This window comes from Callorhinus ursinus, unplaced genomic scaffold (genome assembly GCF_003265705.2).
Source record: "Callorhinus ursinus isolate GAN/ISIS: 27379988/994484 unplaced genomic scaffold, GSC_fseal_2.0 scaffold31, whole genome shotgun sequence".
Classification (NCBI taxonomy): domain Eukaryota; kingdom Metazoa; phylum Chordata; class Mammalia; order Carnivora; family Otariidae; genus Callorhinus; species Callorhinus ursinus.
In genome coordinates this window covers 16,716,616-16,736,774 of record NW_027397093.1, presented here as the reverse complement: position 1 = coordinate 16,736,774, position 20,159 = coordinate 16,716,616, and the positions used below count along the sequence as shown (strand labels likewise).

Below are 20,159 nucleotides of genomic sequence, written 5' to 3'. Positions count from 1 at the left end.
TTATCTCTAAATTAGAAATAATTTAGACAGTTGGACCTCACCTTATCAGAAAACCAAATGAGCCTGGAATCTTCGTAATACCTAAACATGCCATATTTAGGATCCAACAATTCTCTCATGATGAGCAAGAAAAATTCTTTGCGTACTCCTCCTGCATCAACAGCATCTTCTCCAACAAATATAACCTACAATAGTATAATGCAAACACTGAACATAAAGAAATGGAAGTATATTCTGGAGAGCCGAGAGAGAGCCAAGAGCCCATAACATGTAATTTATTAACAATAAATGCTCAGCAATTAAAAACTATTAATTGCTGAGCGTATATTGTAATATATATAACAGAAAATGTCAAATTACCTTGAGTGGCTTTTTGTAGTCTATATTCTTTGTTTTCCTAAGGACTTCCATTGCATCTCCTACAATATTTTCTCTACGTACCACTAGAATTAAGCAGGGATTCACAGATTCAATTACTGGGAGAAAAAGAGAGGAGACATTCTGTCTGTGGGCCTGGTCAATAGCCATCTAGAAAACAAAAGATTAAAATTTTCATAGCAATGCTATAAAGAAACTAATGTGACTAGGTAAGCTAACTTCTACCTATTGATTATAATCCTGTATTTATAATTCCTATAATACTACCTATACTACTGAATTCACAGAGCACCTAATACCGTTATAAGCTTAATAAAACTGTATTCTCAGCATAAAGAGTATCCTTTTGAATGTTTAGACTGAAGTATATCTAATGATACCATTAAACAAGCAAGGAACTATAATATGGTAAATCTGAACACTGCTATTTCTCAAAAAACAACATGGATGAAGAGTGAGAAGAAAAAGAAAACAACATTAAAACAACCTCTAATGAGAATAAGGAACAGCCTGGCTAAGTAGTAGTATAGAAATTCATCTAGTACAGTGATCACCACATGTGCTCACAAACCAAGCATTTGGCCTTCACCATCTAAAACCTTTGTTTTTTTTGTATGGTTTTTCCTGTGTTCTTATTCTAAAATGGAATATACTATATATTAAAAGCATGAGGCAATTATTGTTTTAACAATGACTATCCAAAAACTGGTTCACCAGCTATTAGTATAAACCCTATAAAAATACTTATTTCTTCTGTTGATGAAAATGGATATAAGCACCTCTAAAATTCCCCTACTATTTATGCTTTAAATATCTGGAGGCATTTAAAATACTAAATGCATTTATTTTAAAGGAATGAAAATAACTATCAAAATTGGGGTGGGGATAATTTTTTTTAAAGCATTTTTAGAATATTAACTGCTCAAGGTTTCTTCCCATCTTTCTCTTAGTCCTTAGCTTCTACCATCTGATACTCTGCTAAAAACTCAAAACCTTTTTAATTTACAGGCTGAAAAGATAAAGCAAATCTACTGTAGCTCTCAAAGCTCTTTTTTAACATAAATCAGTTAAAAAAATCTCATTATAAATGAAAAAATGTTCAACATAAAACAGAGCAGGTTGGGGGAGAAAAGAGAGAGGAGCAGGAGATGACTAATCTTAGGAAAATGCCTTATTACTAAAAACTTTCTTCAAGGAAACTTCATATCCTCCCCCTAACAAGTGATCAAATTCCTCTTACTTTACTTCATCTCATCTCTAGTTACTTCCATTTTTTACCAAGTATATAAATATGGAATATATAATGAAGCAAGATTTGAAACAAACCAATGTTTATCAAGGAAACTAGTAAAACTGTTTACAAAAATTGCATATTTCTGTAACAAAAAGGCTCATACCTTTTTTTAGATATAAAATTATTAAAGGCTATTCTATTTTCATTTAAATATACATAAGTAGCCCTCATAAGAATATACATGTAACCAATGCAACAGTCTTCTTTATAAGGTACCAAAGGTACTTTGCAAAAGCCAGACCACTGAGGTACAGAATGTTCCCAAGGATTACTGATTATAGGCAAAATTCAAATATTTACTTTTTAAAAAACCTCACAGAAACAATTCAAAAACCATTCTCAAATCAGTTTTGTATTAAACTATATTTTACCTGCATCTGTAACACTGCATCTGTCTGTAACAGAGTAGTTTTTGCTTGGGCATCAAATACAAATGGATATGTGCAGATTGTAACAGGGATATCTGCCAACTAGAAATAAAAAATTAACATATTAGTACAAATTGACTTGTGATATATTTTATTGTAGGTGCTGTCATTTCTTTTAAAGCTGATCATATTCTTGGTTTATTCACTTATCTGCTGTTCAGGAATTATAACTAAAACATATTGCTTACTTCCAAATATGGAATTTTTACTGATGATCAGGTAAGGCACTGGAATAACCTCAATTCCCAATAACCCCAATTGTAGGAGGGAATTGTATACTTCAAAGTCCATACAATTGTAAATTCCAAGATTCAGTGAATTAGGCTGCAAATATATTCTAAAACTGGGGGCTCCTGGGCACCTGGGTGGTTCAGTCAGTTAAGCATCCAACTCTTGATTTCAGCTCAGGTCACAATCTCAGGATTGTGAGATCTAGCCCCACATCGGGCTTCGTGCTGGGCATGGAGCCTGCTTAAGACTCTCTTCTCTCTCCCCGCCTCTTTTCCTCTCTCCCCTCCCTCCCTCCCTCTTAAAAATAAAAATAAAATAAAATTGGGGGCTCCTATGTTAAATACATTACCCAGTTCTTATATTTTAGGGCTACTCTAGCAACTGAGGCCAATAATAAGCAATCTGATTATTCATTCATTTAACAGGTATTTATTGTATGTCATTAGAGTGCCAACAAATAAGTCCAACAATCTTTCATTCATTTTAACCTACAAAATTAGCACCACCAGTATTATTTTCTGTCAACCTTTGAAGTTGAGAAAACTGAAATATTATTACCATTATCACACATTAATCACTTTACATTTATCCTAGCAAGTAATACAGTGATTGATCGCTAAGTATTTTAACAATGCAGAAAAATACAAAGAGCTACGCATTTCCAGCCACAGATTCTTGCAGTTGGAGGAGGATTCCTACCAGGTACCCAACAAGGCAATGTTTTTGTGTCAGCCCTGAAACAGAGCCCCCTGCTGTAAAGTTTCTGTGAAGACAATACATCATGAAACAACACACTTCTTAAGTGCTTAGGAAGTTCTCTTTATTTAAAGTCTGAATTCACATTTCTATACATTACTATGCATCACTTCATTTGTATTTCAGTCTTCATTGCAGGAAAGCATATACGGTTTAACATATTTCAAGTCCCCAGGCTCTCTCTAAATTGTCTCTCTTCTACAGTAAACATTCCCAGTTTTTCCAGCCATTCTGAATATGGTTTCCAGCCCTTCTCCAACCTAAATGCCTTCTTTTAAATAAGTCTCTCTTACCGAAAACAAAATAATTCAATAGAGCCCAAACAGTATAGAATATGATGAGATTATCAACTCTTTATTGTCAACATATAAGACAGCAGGCTGAGTTATATTAACCTTAAATCATCATTCTTCACTGTTCTTCATATGACAATTTTTACCTTGATCCTGTATTTGTGTCACTACCTACTGATGGCAGAAAGTGATTTCACTACTCTGAAACTCAAAACTACCAAGATGATTTCTAAGGTCCTTTCTGGTTCCAAAAGTCTATGATTTCATAATTTTATGTACTATTTCTGTGTGAAGATGAGGACGCAAACAATACTAGGCCTATGATACAAAGTTAATTCTAAATGTTTCACTGGTTCAAGTGCTGGGAAAAAATAAAACAAAACAATAAAACCTAAAGTCTATAACAGAAGTATAAAAGAAGTACTATAATGATCCCAAGTGTTAAAAAAAAAGGTGGTTTAGGTTTGTTGATAATGTAAACTAAAGTGCTAGAACTTTATATGTTAAGATAGTGTATTATACAAAGTGAGGAAGATGACCATGAGTTTATTTAACTTTATGATCATTCTGAGTATCAATTATTAGTTTAAAAACTGAAAATCATTTTAGTTCTCTAATATAAAGTATTTTTTACCTTACTGGGTAAGCATTTGTCAGACTTTAAAAGTCTGCTTTTCTCATTACAAAAGACACATATTAATTTTATACTGTGAGACTTTAGGAGGGTAGAAACTATTTTAACACAAATATTGTTGAAGGGCATCATATAGGTGTAATGTTAACTAAAACAGAAGTTTTATTTTTCTTCAGAAAATTCCTCTGAAATGTTATATAGGACAATTCCTATATACTTATTAAAAAAATAAAAGTCACACAAAACAGGAACCTTTTGCTCTATCACTTTTTTTTTTTAAAGATTTTATTTATTTATTCATGAGAGACAGAGAGAGAGAGAGAGAGAGAGTCAGAGGCAGAGGGAGAAGCAGGCTCCCCACGGAGCAGGGAGCCTGATGCGGGACTCGATCCCAGGACCCTGGGATCATGACCTGAGCTGAAGGCAAACGCTTAACTGACTGAGCCACCCAGGCGTCCCTGCTCTCCTATCACTTAAGACAAAACAGAGTATATCTCACTCTGGACATGAGACTGCATTACACCAAACTTACCTCAGTTAATCCATGGTTGACATCCTAAGACAGCAGTGCAGAATGTAACAGTAATGAAAGAGCAATGTTAGTGTCCAAATTTAACTATTCCTATTCAAAGTAGCATTTCATATATTTTGCTACAGCAGAATATTGAATTAATGAAGTAGATCAAAATACACCTACAACAAAACTTACCCTTTGCACTTGCACCTTATGTATCTCTATCTATAAAAATAAGAACTTTGTTTCATGTGTCTGTGGTCATAAAATTATCAAGGCTTGAACATAATGAAATTTGGCTTTAGCAACTAAGCACCCCATTTGTAGAATTTAGGTAGAATAGGAAAACTAAACCTAAACTTGGTCTAGAAGATGTAATTTTATGTCTCACAGTTACTCCACCTGGAAAAATGGAGAAAATATTCCCCAGACTTCAGGACTTGATTAATTTTGACAAAATGTTTGAAAAGTCTTTAGTAGATTAAAACGCTATATGTAAAAAAAGTGAAGAAAATTAAGCCATTAGTTATTTTATTTTATTTTATTTTTTTTTAAAGATTTTATTTATTTATTCATGAGAGACAGAGGAGGAGAGAGAGAGAGGGAGAGAGAGAGAGAGAGAGAGAAGCAGAGGGAGAAGCAGGCTCCCAAGGAGCAGGGAGCCCGATGCGGGACTCGATCCCAGGACCCTGGGATCATGACCTGAGCTGAAGGTAGACGCTTAACCATCTGAGCCACCCAGGCGCCCGCCATTAGTTATTTTAACTGAGTCATTGTAATTTGTGTGCTTCCCCTATAATAAACTGTAAACATCAGTATAACGGTTGTCAGTGAGTTCTACGAGAACTTGAAACCAATTATTGAACCTAAAGGTGGGTGTGGGGAACCCCCCCAAAATTGCAATTTGTGCCAGAAGTGAGGGCAGTCTTGTGTGGACTATTCCCTCTAACTTCGTAGTATGCTAAATGCTCGCATGCCTTGGGGGTACCTTTGGACACTTTAAGATATGAGCAAAAACTTAAGGTTCTCTCACTATATTGTGCTAAATAAAACCAAAGCAGTATGAGCCTAAGCAAAATATGACTCCATACAAATCCTATTCAGAGAAACATAATTACTGATTATTTTCTTTCAAAAAATTCAGAGTACCAAGTTTTCACTAGATAAGTGCCCCCACTGTCAATGTTAACAAGAACATATTTAGAAGCTGTACTGCAGAGAAAGCCTTTTAGATTACACTCAGTTTAATTTGAAACCAACTTAAAAGGAACATCTGACATTCTTTTATAGTATATCTTGTGGGACATTTAAAAAGTACTATTATTACTATGAAAGTCTAAACAAGCAAAGAAACACCTTTCAATATTTTCTGGCTACCTATAGCCTGCTTGATAACTACACTAGATACCAAGACAGTTTAGATCATGGGAGATTAATTTTTTTAAGTAAATAATAAAGCAATATATAAGCACTATTTTTTTATTGCTACATGTAAATAGATAAAGGTGCTATGCATATCATTATGCACTGGGGAAGTCAGTAAGATTGTTAGAATTTATGGTGTGACTAAACCATACTAAAGCAGAACCTAAGTTTGACTGTAAGCTGAAAAGGATATAGGAAATAATGGGACATATGGAAAATTTGATAGATATCAAGTAGAATGATTGTCTAGGAGAGCAGCATCAAAGGGTAAACCAGATTAAGATCATTATTAGAAATTTCAGTGTAAGGGTTAAGGATCATAGACAAAAGCTCATTTTTTTTTAAAGATTTTATTTATTTAGCTGAGCAGGGAGCCCAATGTGGGGCTCAATCCCAGGATGCCAAGATCATGACCTGAGCTGAAGGCAGATGCTTAACAACTGAGCCACCCAGGTGCCCTGAAGCTCAAACATTTTTAAAAAGGTAAATGCAAAAAGAAAAAAAGGTAAATGCTTAAAGGAGCAATGGCTGAACTCTTCTAAGAAATATTAGAGTTGCAAGGTAGTTGTTATATTAGTTGCAAAGTAGTCAAAGTCAAAGTAGTATTTCCAAGAGAATTTTAAAAGGAAAACAAAGTCAAGTGGGGGTTGGAGATGGGCTATCATAGAACATGTGAGGTAAATTAAAGGTCTATTACTAAAAATTCAACATATCATTCAATGTGTGACCTACTATTGGCTCCAAATCCACATACTCAAGCACTAGTTGTTGGCTGTTTTTAGATGGGAGTCCTAAAAATGGGTCAAGGTATGCCTAATTTTAGTTACTCAATGTCCTAGAAGCTGGAGTGAGAAAGGTTTGAAGCAATGTTCAAAAGTCAGGTTCTCATGGTCTAAAACAGACTTCACTAAGGATGCTTTTAATACCAATGATTAATGATGGTTCCAGTTGGTTATAGACAAAAAGATGGAGCTCCTCAGCACGTTTTAGTTTCAACTAGTTACTTACGGCAAAACATTATATCACTGCTGGTGTCATCTTGATATAATGACATAACACAGGATTATTCTAAGAAGACATAAAGAGGGGATACTGAAGTTGATGAAGTAATTCCAGTAAAAATGAAAGGTCTTGGTAACTAGATAGAAACAAGATAACTTCTAAAACATGAAGGAAATGGAAATATGTAAACATAATTTGGTAATCCAAGGCATAAGGAGTTAGTCGAAGAATTTAGTCAGCAAAATATTAATGCCATTAAAAAGGATTAAGAGAGCTTAAAAAGCAAGGATGAACTTTTCTAGGAAATATTACAGTTGCAAAGGAGCACAAATGTACTTTTCTTCTTTTTATTTAATGAGAACAAAACTCAAACCTAGAAAGTACTGATGTATCTTTCCTAAGCTGGTCTCCCCAACTGCTCCATCAGTCTATCTTTCTAGTTTGCTGGTGAACATGTCACATAGCTAGCTCAGCGCTGTCCAAAGTTAAAGTACAACTTTATCTCCATCGAACAAAGACAGTGATGATTTATACATACAGCACTAGTATCAAATATATGACTTATGACTTAAAAAATATATATATGTAAGGTAGCATCAAAGACTGTAAAAATTTCACCAAGTATTTTCACTAGTATCTACTTGTATCTGCATGCCTTACATAGCTATACAGTTCTTGAAATAAGTGAGTATGTATTTTTAAAAATGCCTAACATTAATCGTATAGTAATTCAAACAAGCAGACCCAGCACATACCTTTCTATACTTCAGTCTAAATCAGTCAATTTTTACTAAATACTGATGATATGTATGTACAGTAATTAGAAGTATAAGAAAGGGAAGAAAAAAGAGCAGAGTTTAGTAGCAACCACTGAAGTATTTTCAACTTAAAAGCAAAGTTAAAAGAGGGTAAGGAAATATACAACTGAGAACAGTACTACAAAGTGGAGAAAAATCAAATAGCAGAAGAGAAAGAGAACCCATGTGCCATTTTATTTTGCCAAGAGATTAACTGTAGAAGGAGAAAAATAGAAAAAAGCAAAGGAATTCAACTGAAAAAAAGTTTCATACACCAAGATCAGAGTATTGAAAAACAAAAAACAGAGAAGCTTACATAGGATTCAAACAAAAACTTTATAAAAACATGTAAAAAGAAAGAGGGAAAAAGGGATGGGAAAATGAAAGGGGATGAGGTAAAGTTAGAAGTCTCAGCAGTACAAAAGGATATTATAAGAAAAGCAAAGAACTTCACAGAATTAGTTTTAAATGTTTAGGGATAAGGGAAGTGTATACCTGCTGGATTCTTAAAATCCTTAACTGGGAAAGAAAAGAAATGGGAGGAAAAAAATATCTCAAAAGATTATAGCATGAAGACGAATATAATACAGGTAAAATAATTTCCTTGCAGTATTTAGAACAATGTAAAGTTTTCATATATATACATACATTTTATATATGTATGTATACGTGTGTATATATATAATACTTATAGACATATACTCCTTATAACTCACAGTAATTATGTTTTATCAAAGAATATTTTAAGCTTCCACACTGAAGCAATGGAATTATTTCAAGACTGTAACTCTTACTCAATAGTGGTATACATATGCATACATATACATACACACATACATACACATCCAAATCATTACAAAATAGCATGTAATTATCTTTAGGGTAGATTCTTTAAAATTTTACTTAGAGTGTTAATGTGATAGTTAAGCTTAGCATTATGACTAGTAATGTAAGTATGAATTTTATTAAAAAGCCCCAGGAAAAATGTCTTTAGAGTTATGTGTAAATGTGAAATGTGAAAGTGCTTTGAACTCTGAAAGAAAGAAGCTTTGTGAAATCCAATGTTGTAATATAAATTAATAAACTATAAGAGTTGCACAAAGACCTTCTTCAAAGTAAATGAAAGCTTTCTATTCCCAAAGGTATAGAAGAACAAATCACAGGTTCTACATTTTGATTTCTAAGATGTGATATTAAACCCACTATGCAAATTAAATAAAGAAAAGCTTTCACTCATTCTTTCTACAAATGAAGAGAAAGGAAAAGCTTGTGGTTGAAAGAGCAGAGTAACAGAGGGCAATTATCAAGTATAGCAAACACATAATCTGGAAAGAACGAGAAACAAAGAGGAAAAGCCTAGAAAAGCCTACTGTCTCCCCCTCAGCAGAAAACAATAGCACTGAAATAACTCCTAAGGAAATTCAATTTGATATCACTACAGCTATATACCAAGAGGAGCTTGGATACATGCCTGCCAAACTTAAAAAGCAAACAAACCACAGCTTTTCCACACAGCACCAAGATTACTACAAACTAAAAAATCCTATTAGACTGGCTAATTTAGATTTGTCCTACTTGCTCAGAATACAAGTATTTTATGACCTACATACTAGATATAAATTCAGAAGGCAAAGGTATCTAATTCATAGTGACACAGGAGGATATGACTCTCCAAGATAATGTTTCTCAAACTAGGCTTGCAGACCCCTGAAGGATATAATTTTAGGGGTCTTATAAGTGCTCTGGGAGAATTTGTAATTTTAGTGTTTTTATACCAGAATTTTTAAAAAATTGATTAAAAAAATCTAAAATTAGGAAAATCCATTTATAATCCCAGTATTTCCATGAAACCCCAAGAGTTCCAATGGTTGTGAATGTAATCACACTGGCACCAAACAGGAAGGATCTCTATGTCTAGGACTTCATACATAAATGATGTGCTTGATGAGTGAAGGCCAAATGAGCATGACATCTCATTCTAAAAGCAAATGTTTCATTGTAGTTCAAATAGAGAAAGACAGCAAGATAACAGAGTTATCACACACCTCAGAATAGAAGCTATTGCCAACCAAAGCCTGTGTATAGGCAGCCAGCAATAACCATTTTACCAAGACTTAACTATGTGCCAAGAACTGCCCTAAGCACTTTATATTGATCATACCAATTAATCTTCTCAGTAACTATAAAAGGTAGGTACTGTTACCCCTAATTTACAGAAAAAGAAGTCATTTCTTCAAGGACACAGTGAATAAATGCTAAGCTGGGATTTGAACCCAGGTGCTCTTATGTTACACTACTTTCTCATCCTATTTAGGCTGTTAGGTGAGATTCATCAAAACAATTATCCTCCACTCTAATATTAACTTGATATTTTAAATTTGTAGTGTTATTTATACTTAATTTATAAATTTGTTATGGTTTTAGAGTTCTTTTAAAATCTAGGCACCAGGAGTTCAGAACTAGTTTAGTGTTTGAACATATTTAAATAAGACAATCATAAATAATGTAAGTGAATGCTGGACTTCTTAGGAACTGTTTTACTTTAAAAGGGGTCCATATATGACTCCAGTTTCAAAAACACTGCTCAAAGACCTAGGGTACCCTATATTGCTGTGTCTGGGCTTATATGCAATGTCAGGATTCTGACCATCTTGATGGCTTATCATAACACATCAGATAAAATCCAAGTTCTTGATCCTAATTTACTAAACCCTCCATGATTTGGTGCCTGTCCATTTCTGATCCTTTCCCAGAACTCTTCCTACTCCTGTATTTTAGCCATACTGTCCTCCTCTATCCTTCAAACATGTCAAGCTTGTTCTCACCTAAGGTCTTTTACTGGATATTCATTTTTCTTGAAATCCTCTTTGATCTTACGTGGTTGCTTCTTGTCACTTAGATTATAGCCCGTACTTCAGCAGACAGGACTTTTCTGATTACCCAATTGCAAGAAATCAATCACAGTCTTTCTTATATTCCTTCAATTCTCTACATAGAGTGTACATTATTAGCTAGTATTTTTTGCTTTACTGGATTACTGTCCATCTTGCCCACCAGATTGCAAACTGCATAAGAATACAGCCCTTATCTGTCTGGTTCCTCACAGTATTTCCAATACCTCAACTGATGCCTGTCACTGGAGGTTCTCAATATTCTCAGTATTTGTTGAATGAGCAAATGAGTAGACCTAAATCTACAGAAAGGCTACAAATTTGACCTAGACTCCTAATGATTCCAGGAGAAAAAAAATCAACAAGTCTCTCCCAATCAAGATGCATATACCTAGGGGAGCAAAAGATGTTCTAGAAGTGACCTGATTTCTACAGATGAGAGTATTCTAAAATTAGCATGCACTAATCACACTGCCATTCAAAACTACTGTGCTTGGTGCCTACTACACATATTCCAAAGACTATTAGAAGTACTGGTGAATAAAATTATAGAGTGCCTATCCACAAGGAGCTTGCAGCTGGTGCCTAGCAAGCAGTGAAAGACTACTCGCCCTTCTACAACTGCTACATACACATTGCTTAAATTACCTGCTTCATGGGGGAAAAAGTTGGCCCCAAGTATACTACGATGGTTAGCAAATCTATTTTAGATTTAATTGCTTACCCATTTCTATATTAAAATTCTGTGTCTACATGAAGCTTTATACGACTGCTATTATTTTAATGGGACATTAAGTGTCTAGTTACTAAAGACTTAGCTACACGGGAAGAATTATGTACACATGGGGATTTATGTCAAAACTCTGAAATAAAATTAAAAACATTAAAGGGGAAAAACTGGAATCAATGGTCCTACAACTCTCTTCTGGTAATTCTGAGGCACTAATCTCACAATAGTAATATATTCCTAGAGTTCCAGTATCAGGGACTCCAGTATTCTCAACATGAGAGAATTAAGAGGCAACCTCAAGGAAAGTAAGTGAGAGTTAAAAATCCATGTCACATTTGCATTTTTCTTTAGTTGGCTGGGCTTTGGTGTAAGAGTGGAATGTCTACTTATAAATACTACCAATAAGTAGCTACTCCTTCCCAATGTGTTTTTATTTCAAAAATAAGATTTGAATAAAAGCTCTGGAAAAACTGGTGTTTCAAAAACAAGCAATTGTTTCTTTTCTGTGAGAATAAATGATACATAAAAATGAAATCATAAGATGCAATAGGAAACATACCATTCCATAGGCCTGCTGTTGGACCCAGTTGATATAATCATTCCTTATGTCTATCAATTCTTGTACTTCATGTATATAAAATTTATCATACTGTATAATCTGTCCCGATTTCTCATTTACCTACAAAAAAAAAGTATAATCAACATTAAGTTTAACCAGTACCCAATACAGAGATTAAAAAATGTTTTAAATAGAAAAAGTCTTGAGATTTCTTAGCTAATTTTCTTTCTATAAAAAAAAATTACTGAGTACCTACTATATGCAAAATGGTAGTTAAGTGCTGTGTGAAACATAAAGATATCTAAGATGGAATATCTGCATTTAGTACCTCAAAATCTACTAAAAAAAGAAAGATATTTCTGTAACCACCACATAATATGAGATATGTACCATTAAAGTATATATGGCATATAAAAACTAGAATCTATAAGAACTCTGTACTGGCAGAGTACTCTGTACTGGCATCTGAATAAAACATTTGGATAGGACACAAAAAATGAAGAGAGTTGCAAATTACCACCCTAGAAATTACTTACTAATTACAAAGGGAAAAACAAATCTTTGCAGTGAAGAGCACTACCTTAACCGAGTGATCAAACCAATCACCACCGATACTGAGACAATAAAATATAATGTTCCTGCTGATATAAGCAAAAGGAAGTACAAGCATCATCTATGAAGCAGAAAAATGTTTAACTTGAATCTAATCAAGTCTCTTGATCTAAATTCCAGTTCATAGGTAGTACAAGGGATAGAGGAACAAATGAAACATCACCATAGGGAAACAGTAAAATATTCTGATCGTAGAACTTTCATAAGAAGACTGGACAGGAATCTCCAAACAGTTAAGGGAATAGGATAAAAAAGCGGGGGTTGCTGTAAGTTAAAAGAGACATAGAGGTGTTCCGGTGCTGGATACAGCAGAGCTCTTTATGTCAGATTAACCTCCTGACAATAACAATTATAAACTCTGGACAATATATAAAAGCCCAACAATTTGAAAATACTGGAGATCAACCAAAAGTAAGCAGAAACAGGAAAGGACACAATCTTTGAAAGGAGCATGTGTGATACACATTTTGCCCAAGGGAGTGCTTCCAAATCAGCATCAGGAGTAGGGGGTAAGAGCTCAAGCACAAAGCAGCAGTTTTACTAGACAGAAGAGGCAAATGTCACAAAGTGAGGCAGCTAATGTGGCAGACAATGAGGAATACAAATCCCAGAAAGGAATCCAGAGGGTGAAGCCAAAAAACCAGCATGCAAAGTCCTCCCACATCTTTACCTCTCTTTTTTTAATGCTCATTTGTTTATTTATTTGAGAGAGAGAGAGAGAAAGTGAGCAAGTAAGCACCAGCAGGGGGAGGGGCAGAGGGAGAGAGAGTCCGATTCCACTCCGGCCTTCATTCCAAGACCCCAGGATCATGACTTGAGCCTAAGGCAGCCACTTAACTGACTGAGCCATCCAGGCGTCCCGCTTTGGCTAACCTCTCAAACCATGAGTGCACAAGGTGAGACTTGGGGGAAAAAAAACACATTCCAGCAGAAAGCAGCAACTGGGAGGCTACTCTTAGAAGCAGACTTCAAGACAAGCATTTCTAGAGAAAAAAAAAATGCACATTTGATAAGCATGATAAAAGGACTGATTTATCAAGAAGTCATGTAACAATTCCAAATTAACAGTGCTGCAAAATACATGAAGGGAGAATTGACAGAATTTGTTGCTAATTTTAACACCCCTCTCTTGATTACTGATAGAGAAAAAACAGACAAAAGCAAGCACCAAGCACCAAAGATCTGAACAATTTCAAACAACTTGAATTCACAATAGAATATCCCACCCAATAATTGTATACAGAATGTTCACTAAAATACTAAAATAAAATATCCTGGACCACAAAACAAGTCTTAATAAATAAATACATTTAAAGGAATCCAAAGTATAATGAAGTATGTTCTCTGACCACAATGGAATTAAATGAAAAGTCAGTAACTAAAAGATATTTGGAAAATCCTAGGACATAGGACTTGAAACTGTTAACACCTCTAAATAACCGAAAATGTCTCTTGAATCCATCAGAGCACTAAAGCCATAAGATAATCGGGTAGTCTGAATCCCAAGGATTGACAGTTACTTCTAAAGAGAAACAGAATGCTAGAAAAAGGTCACCTGTGGCAAAGCAAGAAGAAGATACCACTGTCAAGCAAGCAGGGAAGAAGAAATCAGTTAAAATTCTAAGAAACTGCTAATGGCTGAGTATGGAATAGCCTGACAGTATAAAACCCCTAGGTGCCCCCAGACAGTTTGCATGCACTCACAGGTTCTTTTCCACACACCTCCAATGGGTAGCCATGAGGATGACTGGAAACAGGGTAAAAGATCATGAGTCTCTCTTAGTGGTGCAAGGAATTGGCTGCCACCATGACAAAAAAAAAAAAAAAAGCCTGCTACCCTGCCTAGTCGTAAATCACTGAGGAAGGTGAAGCAAATTCCATGCCTCATTGTTGGAGGGAAAAAACCCTCACCTCAATAGTCAGAAGGAATGGGGATAAGAACAGTCCCAAGCCCAGAATCTTCTATCAGTAGGACTAGAGGACCTGATGAGGGAGGCATCAGAAACTCTGAGAAAGTCCCACCTTAAGGTCCAAGCATACATAATCACCTAAGACCAACGCCATACAGTAACAACAAAGAACATTTCCTGTGTCCACTCCTCTATTAACTTTGAAAGCACTGAGTTAACAAGCAAGACCACTTTACCACTGAGGAGGGGGCAAGAGTGAGAAGAGAAACCCCTCTATCAAGCAGGCATACAGAGCAAATACAAACACTGAGAAAAAAACTGACACTTCACCTCTGTCCTACATCTCAGGCAGCATTAGAGGAATCTGAGGCCTCTGGTTCAATGAAGATAACTATAGCAAAATAAAAACTCAATCCCAGTTTAACTCCTGACTAGACTGACTTAAGTCCCCACATGAGCCACACAGAAGAGGTGTACCCATTCATAGGCTTTAAATCTCTTTACTTCAGCCTTTACTCTTTTATGGACAATCAAAAATTATGAGACATATGAAAAAAAAACAAGAAAAACAAAACAATCAAACAAAAACCACACAAAAAAGAGTCTAGAGGCATAGCAATCAACAGAGCCAGACTCAAAGATAATTCAGATGTTGGAGCAAGAAGACAGAGGCTTTAGGAAAATATTTTGAACTTAATGAAAATAAAAACACAACATATCAAAATTTGTGGGATGCTGGTCAAACAGGGCATAGAAGAAAACAGCATTAAATGATCATGTTAGAAAAAAAAGGTCTAAAACCAATGATCTAAGCCTCTGTTTCAAGGATGTAAAAATAATGATCAAATTAAGGACAAATCAAGTAGAGAAAAGGATATAAAGATAAGAACAGAAATTGATGAAAGAGAAAAAAAAACATGAGAAAAACCAATGAAAGCAAACGTGTTTTAATGAAAATATCAATACAGTTGAAAGACTCTGAGAAAGATGGAGAAGACACAAATTACCACTATCAGGAATGAAAAAGGGGGCATCACCATACAGACATACATAAACAGCGCCACATGGACTTACCAAAACTGACTCAAGAAGAAATAGAAAACATGAATTATACTCTATTTTTAAAATTTAATATGACATTTTAAAATTTCCCAAAAGAAAACTCCAGGTTAAGACAGTTTCACTGATGAATTCTATATAACATTTAAGGAAGAAATAATACCAATCTTAAACTCAGAAAAGAGAGAAAGAGGGATTATTTCTTAATTCGTTTTATGAAGTTAGAGTAACCTTGATACTAAAAGTCAATGACAATATGAGAAACAAAAATTATCAGATCAACATCCTTCATGAATATAGACATAAAACCTTCAATAAAATATTAGCAAATTAAGCCCAATAATATATATATATAAAGTATAACATACAATGCCCAAGTGGAATCCCAGGAATGTAAGGTTCAAGTATCAATGAATTTCACTATATTTCAGAAAAAAGGCAGAAAAGAAAAAAAAATGGCTTGTTCATCTCAACAGATGCACAGAAAAGCATCTAACAAAATTCAGCAACTCTTCATAATAAACACTCTAAGCAAAACAGGAATAGAAGGGGACTTCTTCAAACAGATAAAGCCCATCTAAAAAAAAACACATTTTACAGCTACCATGATACTTATTGATAAAATATTGAATGCTTTCTTTCTAAGACTAGGAACTAGGCAAGGATGTCCACTGCAACCATTATAGTCAATAAGGGAAGAAAATAACAAGCTTGTGTACATAAAAAATCCAAATGAATCTGTAAGAGAATTATTGAAACTAATAAATTAATTTACCAAGGTCACAGAGTACAAGGCCAATACACAAAACACAAGTGAATTTCTCCATACTAGCAATAAACAATTGGAAAATAAAAAAAATTAAATTTCATTTACAATAGCAACAAAATATTTAGGAATAATTTTTTTTAAAGATTTTATTTATTTATTTGAGAGAGAGAGAGAGAGACAGCAAGAAAGGGAACACAAGCAGAGGGAGTGGGAGAAGGAGAAGCAGGCTTCCCGCTGAGCAGGGAGTCTGACGCAGGGCTCGATCCCAGGACCCTGGGACCATGACCTGAGCCAAAGGCAGACGCTTAACGACTGAGCCACCCAAGCATCCCTAGGAATAAATTTAACAAAAGATGTTTAAGACCTCAGAACTGCAAAACATTGCTGACAGAAAATAGAGACCCAAATATATAAAGATACATACTTTGTTCACAAATAGTAAAAGACAGATAAGACTCAATAAATGAAAGAAAGAAAAGAAATCTGACTGGACTCAAGTTTTTTAAAAAGCAGGAATACAAAAAATTTTTTGGTACAACAGAAGAAATTTGAATATGCCTGGATAGGTAAGATGATATTACAGAATTACAGTTAAGAAAAATAATAGTATTGCTGTTATATAGGAAAATGCCCAAGAAGAAGAATGATGAGGTGGTATCAGGATTTACTTTCAAACGACAAGAAAAAAGTATATACACACACAGATGGAAAAGCAAATGTGACGGCATATTAACAATTACTGAATCTAGAATGGAGGGCATGTACGTATCTATTTCATTTGTCTTTCAATGTTTCTTTATATATAAAGATATTCAAAATAAAAATTGAAGAGTAAAGTGAATGAAAAGGATTTCAAAAGAAAGTTTGAGGAAGAAAATTCTAGGCAAATAGCATGAGCTAAAAGAAAAATTTCAGAGGGAAATAAGGCTTTAGAGTCAATAAATGACAGAATCAGAGTGATATTAAAATTTTCTGTTGATGGTGTGAAATACAGTCAAAAATAAGTACAGAGGCTAGTGGTAGGGAAATAAATCAAGATATTAAAGACTCAAGATTTCTAGATAATAAGAAAGAATGCAGAGGCTGTGGTAGCTAACTGATATAGAAAAGAGTCAAAGCCAACTTCAAAATTCAAGCATGAAGAACTGAAAAACAAATGCTGGCAACACAAACAAGCATTAAGTCAGGAAAAGATGACAATTTGGGTAGGAGAAGAGAGCTGGGAAGGATGAGAAATTTGGTATTAAATTTTTTATTTTAAAATGATGGCAAGAGAAAGGTTTGCCTAAAACACATAACTGAGAACATTTTCCTTAAAGGAGACAAAGCTGTGGCAGGAGGTGAGACAGAGGTAGAAAGTAAAACAAAAAGGGCCAAATACAGACCACTAAGAAAGATGCCATATTTAGGAGAAGAAAATAAGACATCAAAAGAAACAATGTGATCTAACATACAAACTAAATAAAACTAGCTAAATATCCTATAAAATGTAACAAAACTAGTTGTTTATAATTTTAAAAAATAACTAAACCAACTAAGTAGCATTCAAAAAGGAACAAAAGAAATCATTTAGTAGAGGTATAAATCTATGAGACAGTGCTTGTGTCCAAACAGGTGCTCTATAACCATGAGATGAATGAATGGACAAATAAAATGAGTAACAGATATATATACATATATATCTGTATATATCTATATAGTTCGTGCTTCTAATGACACTTAACATTTTCACTGAAATGCAAATTTTACCTTAAAATCCACCCAGATGTTATGTTCCACAAATGTAACAACATTATGGACCACTTACTAAATAGACGTCATGTACATTACCTCATTTAATTTTTAAAACAACCCTATGAAATAGATACTATTATTATCATATAGATGAATATACTAAGGCTTAGAGTTCAAGAATCTTAACCAAGGTCACATAGCTAAGAGCCAGAAATCTAACACAGGCCTCTGTAATACGCATGCACTTTTTCTTAATAAACATGCATTTTGGGGGCACTTAGGTGGCTAAGTCAGTTAAGCGCTGACTCTTGATTTCGACTCAAGCCATGATCTCAGGGTCGTGAGATGCAGCCTGAGTGGGGCTCTGTGGTTAGTGGGGAGTCTGCTTGAGAATCTCTCCCTTTGCATGCACATGCAAAGTGCACATGCATGTACTAATAAATAAAATCTTAAAAAAATGCATTCTTAACTCACTATACAATTTTATTCAATATATGTTCATATATATATGAATACATATGAATATATGACTATTTGCATAGATAAATGTGTGCAACATATATTTAGAGTATATAAACATATTTTTTTCTTTCTGTTAATGTTTAAAAGCTGGCTCAGTCAGAAGAGTATGTGACTCTCAACCCTGGGGCTATGAGTCTGAGCCCCACACTGGGTGCAGAGATTACTTAAAAATAAATAAATAAGCTTTGTTTTATTATTATTTTTAAAAGATTTTATTCATTTGACAAAGGGTGGGAGGAGAGAGCAAGCACAAGCAGGGGGAGCAGCAGGCAGAGGGATACATTAGTATTATTGTCTAAAATATACAAAATAAAATCTATATTTGTTTGATAACACTTTTATTTCACATTTTCATTACTCTTTAGTGTTCTGGTTTATAAACCTCAGTTCAGAGGTAGTATATGTTAAGTATATATGTGTGCCTTATCTGGGATCATGACCAGAGGCCAAGGCAGCCACTTAACCGACTGAGCCACACAGATACCCCAATAAATAAACTTTAAAGAATTTTTTTATTTTTATTTTATTTATTTATTTTTTTAGAATTTTTTAAATAAGTAAAACTGTCATCAAGTACAACCAATGCTTGATCCTGTGGTCTACTCTTAAGGGAACAAATAACCCAGTTTAAAAAGCACATGTTAATAATGCTGTGTTCATATCCGACTCTTGATTTTGGCTTAGGTCATGATTTCAGGGTCATGGGATCAAGCCCCACACTGGGCTCCACATTCAGTGGGGAGTCTTGCCTGAGATTTTCTCCCTTTCCTTCTCCTTCCCCACTCTCCCCACCGCACGCAAGCATGTGCGTGCGTACTCTCTCAGATAAACAAATAAATCTTTAAAAAAAGATGCTGCTGCTGTCATTTTCAAAGTTGATACTTTTAATCCCTCTATTTGGTGACAAAAGCACTCTGAGCTCTTATTTTCACTGTTGGATTAAATTTTATCTGTGGTCAGGAAACACATTTGGGAGAAACTGACCAGAGTAAAACCACTATTCCTGGCTTTCAAACAAAACAAAGATATTTAATTTATATATGGAGATCAAAACCTTCATCTGAGAGAAGGGGTGAGCAAACTATAGCCTGTGAGCCAAATCCTGCCCACAGACTGTTTTTGTAAATAATGTACTGGAAAGTTGCCATGCCCATCCATCTACATACTGTCTGCAGCAGAGTTGAGAACTTTTTTTTTTTTGAGAGTAATTTCAAGAGAAACCATATGACTTGTAAAGTATAAAATATTACTACCTGGCCCTTTACAGGTAAAATTTGCAGGCCCCTGCCCTAGCATCTTTCGCCAAGCTCTGTCTACTAATAAATAATACATACACAATAATTACACAAAAAACTCTTTGGCCTTTCCCTAATATTTGTTTATAAACATAAACACCAACTTTTAATCACATTGGACTCTAAAATTTAGTGACTCCTGTACAAAATGCTTCACATCTCACTGACCAATATATATTTTTATCTTAAATATTTTAGATTTTAAAAGGTAAACTGTAGTTTCCTTCGCCAACAGCGACCAATGTTTTCAGTTTGTATATTCTGCAGATAGATCTGTTTTTGGAAAGAAGTGCTATGTTAGAATAAAAACAATTCAGAAATTCAGT

General features: G+C 34.5%; 1 protein-coding gene across 7 annotated transcripts in view; it reads right to left on the bottom strand.

Moving 5' to 3' along the window:
• HERC4 (HECT and RLD domain containing E3 ubiquitin protein ligase 4) overlaps positions 1-20,159 on the bottom strand; it is a 130,104-nt gene that overhangs the window by 27,975 nt on the left and 81,970 nt on the right. For 4 of the 7 annotated variants that reach the window (XM_073878926.1, XM_073878927.1, XM_073878928.1 and 1 more), the window contains 5 exons: positions 11,933-12,052; positions 4,547-4,570; positions 2,044-2,142; positions 361-528; positions 42-185 (listed from right to left, as the gene is read on the bottom strand). In XM_073878926.1, the coding sequence (XP_073735027.1) occupies positions 42-185; positions 361-528; positions 2,044-2,142; positions 4,547-4,570; positions 11,933-12,052 (555 nt within the window). Of the gene's footprint in view, positions 1-41; positions 186-360; positions 529-2,043; positions 2,143-4,546; positions 4,571-11,932; positions 12,053-20,159 lie in introns of those variants that run through there. The other 3 variants (XM_025850288.2, XM_073878930.1, XR_003204082.2) reach the window with 2 other exon arrangements.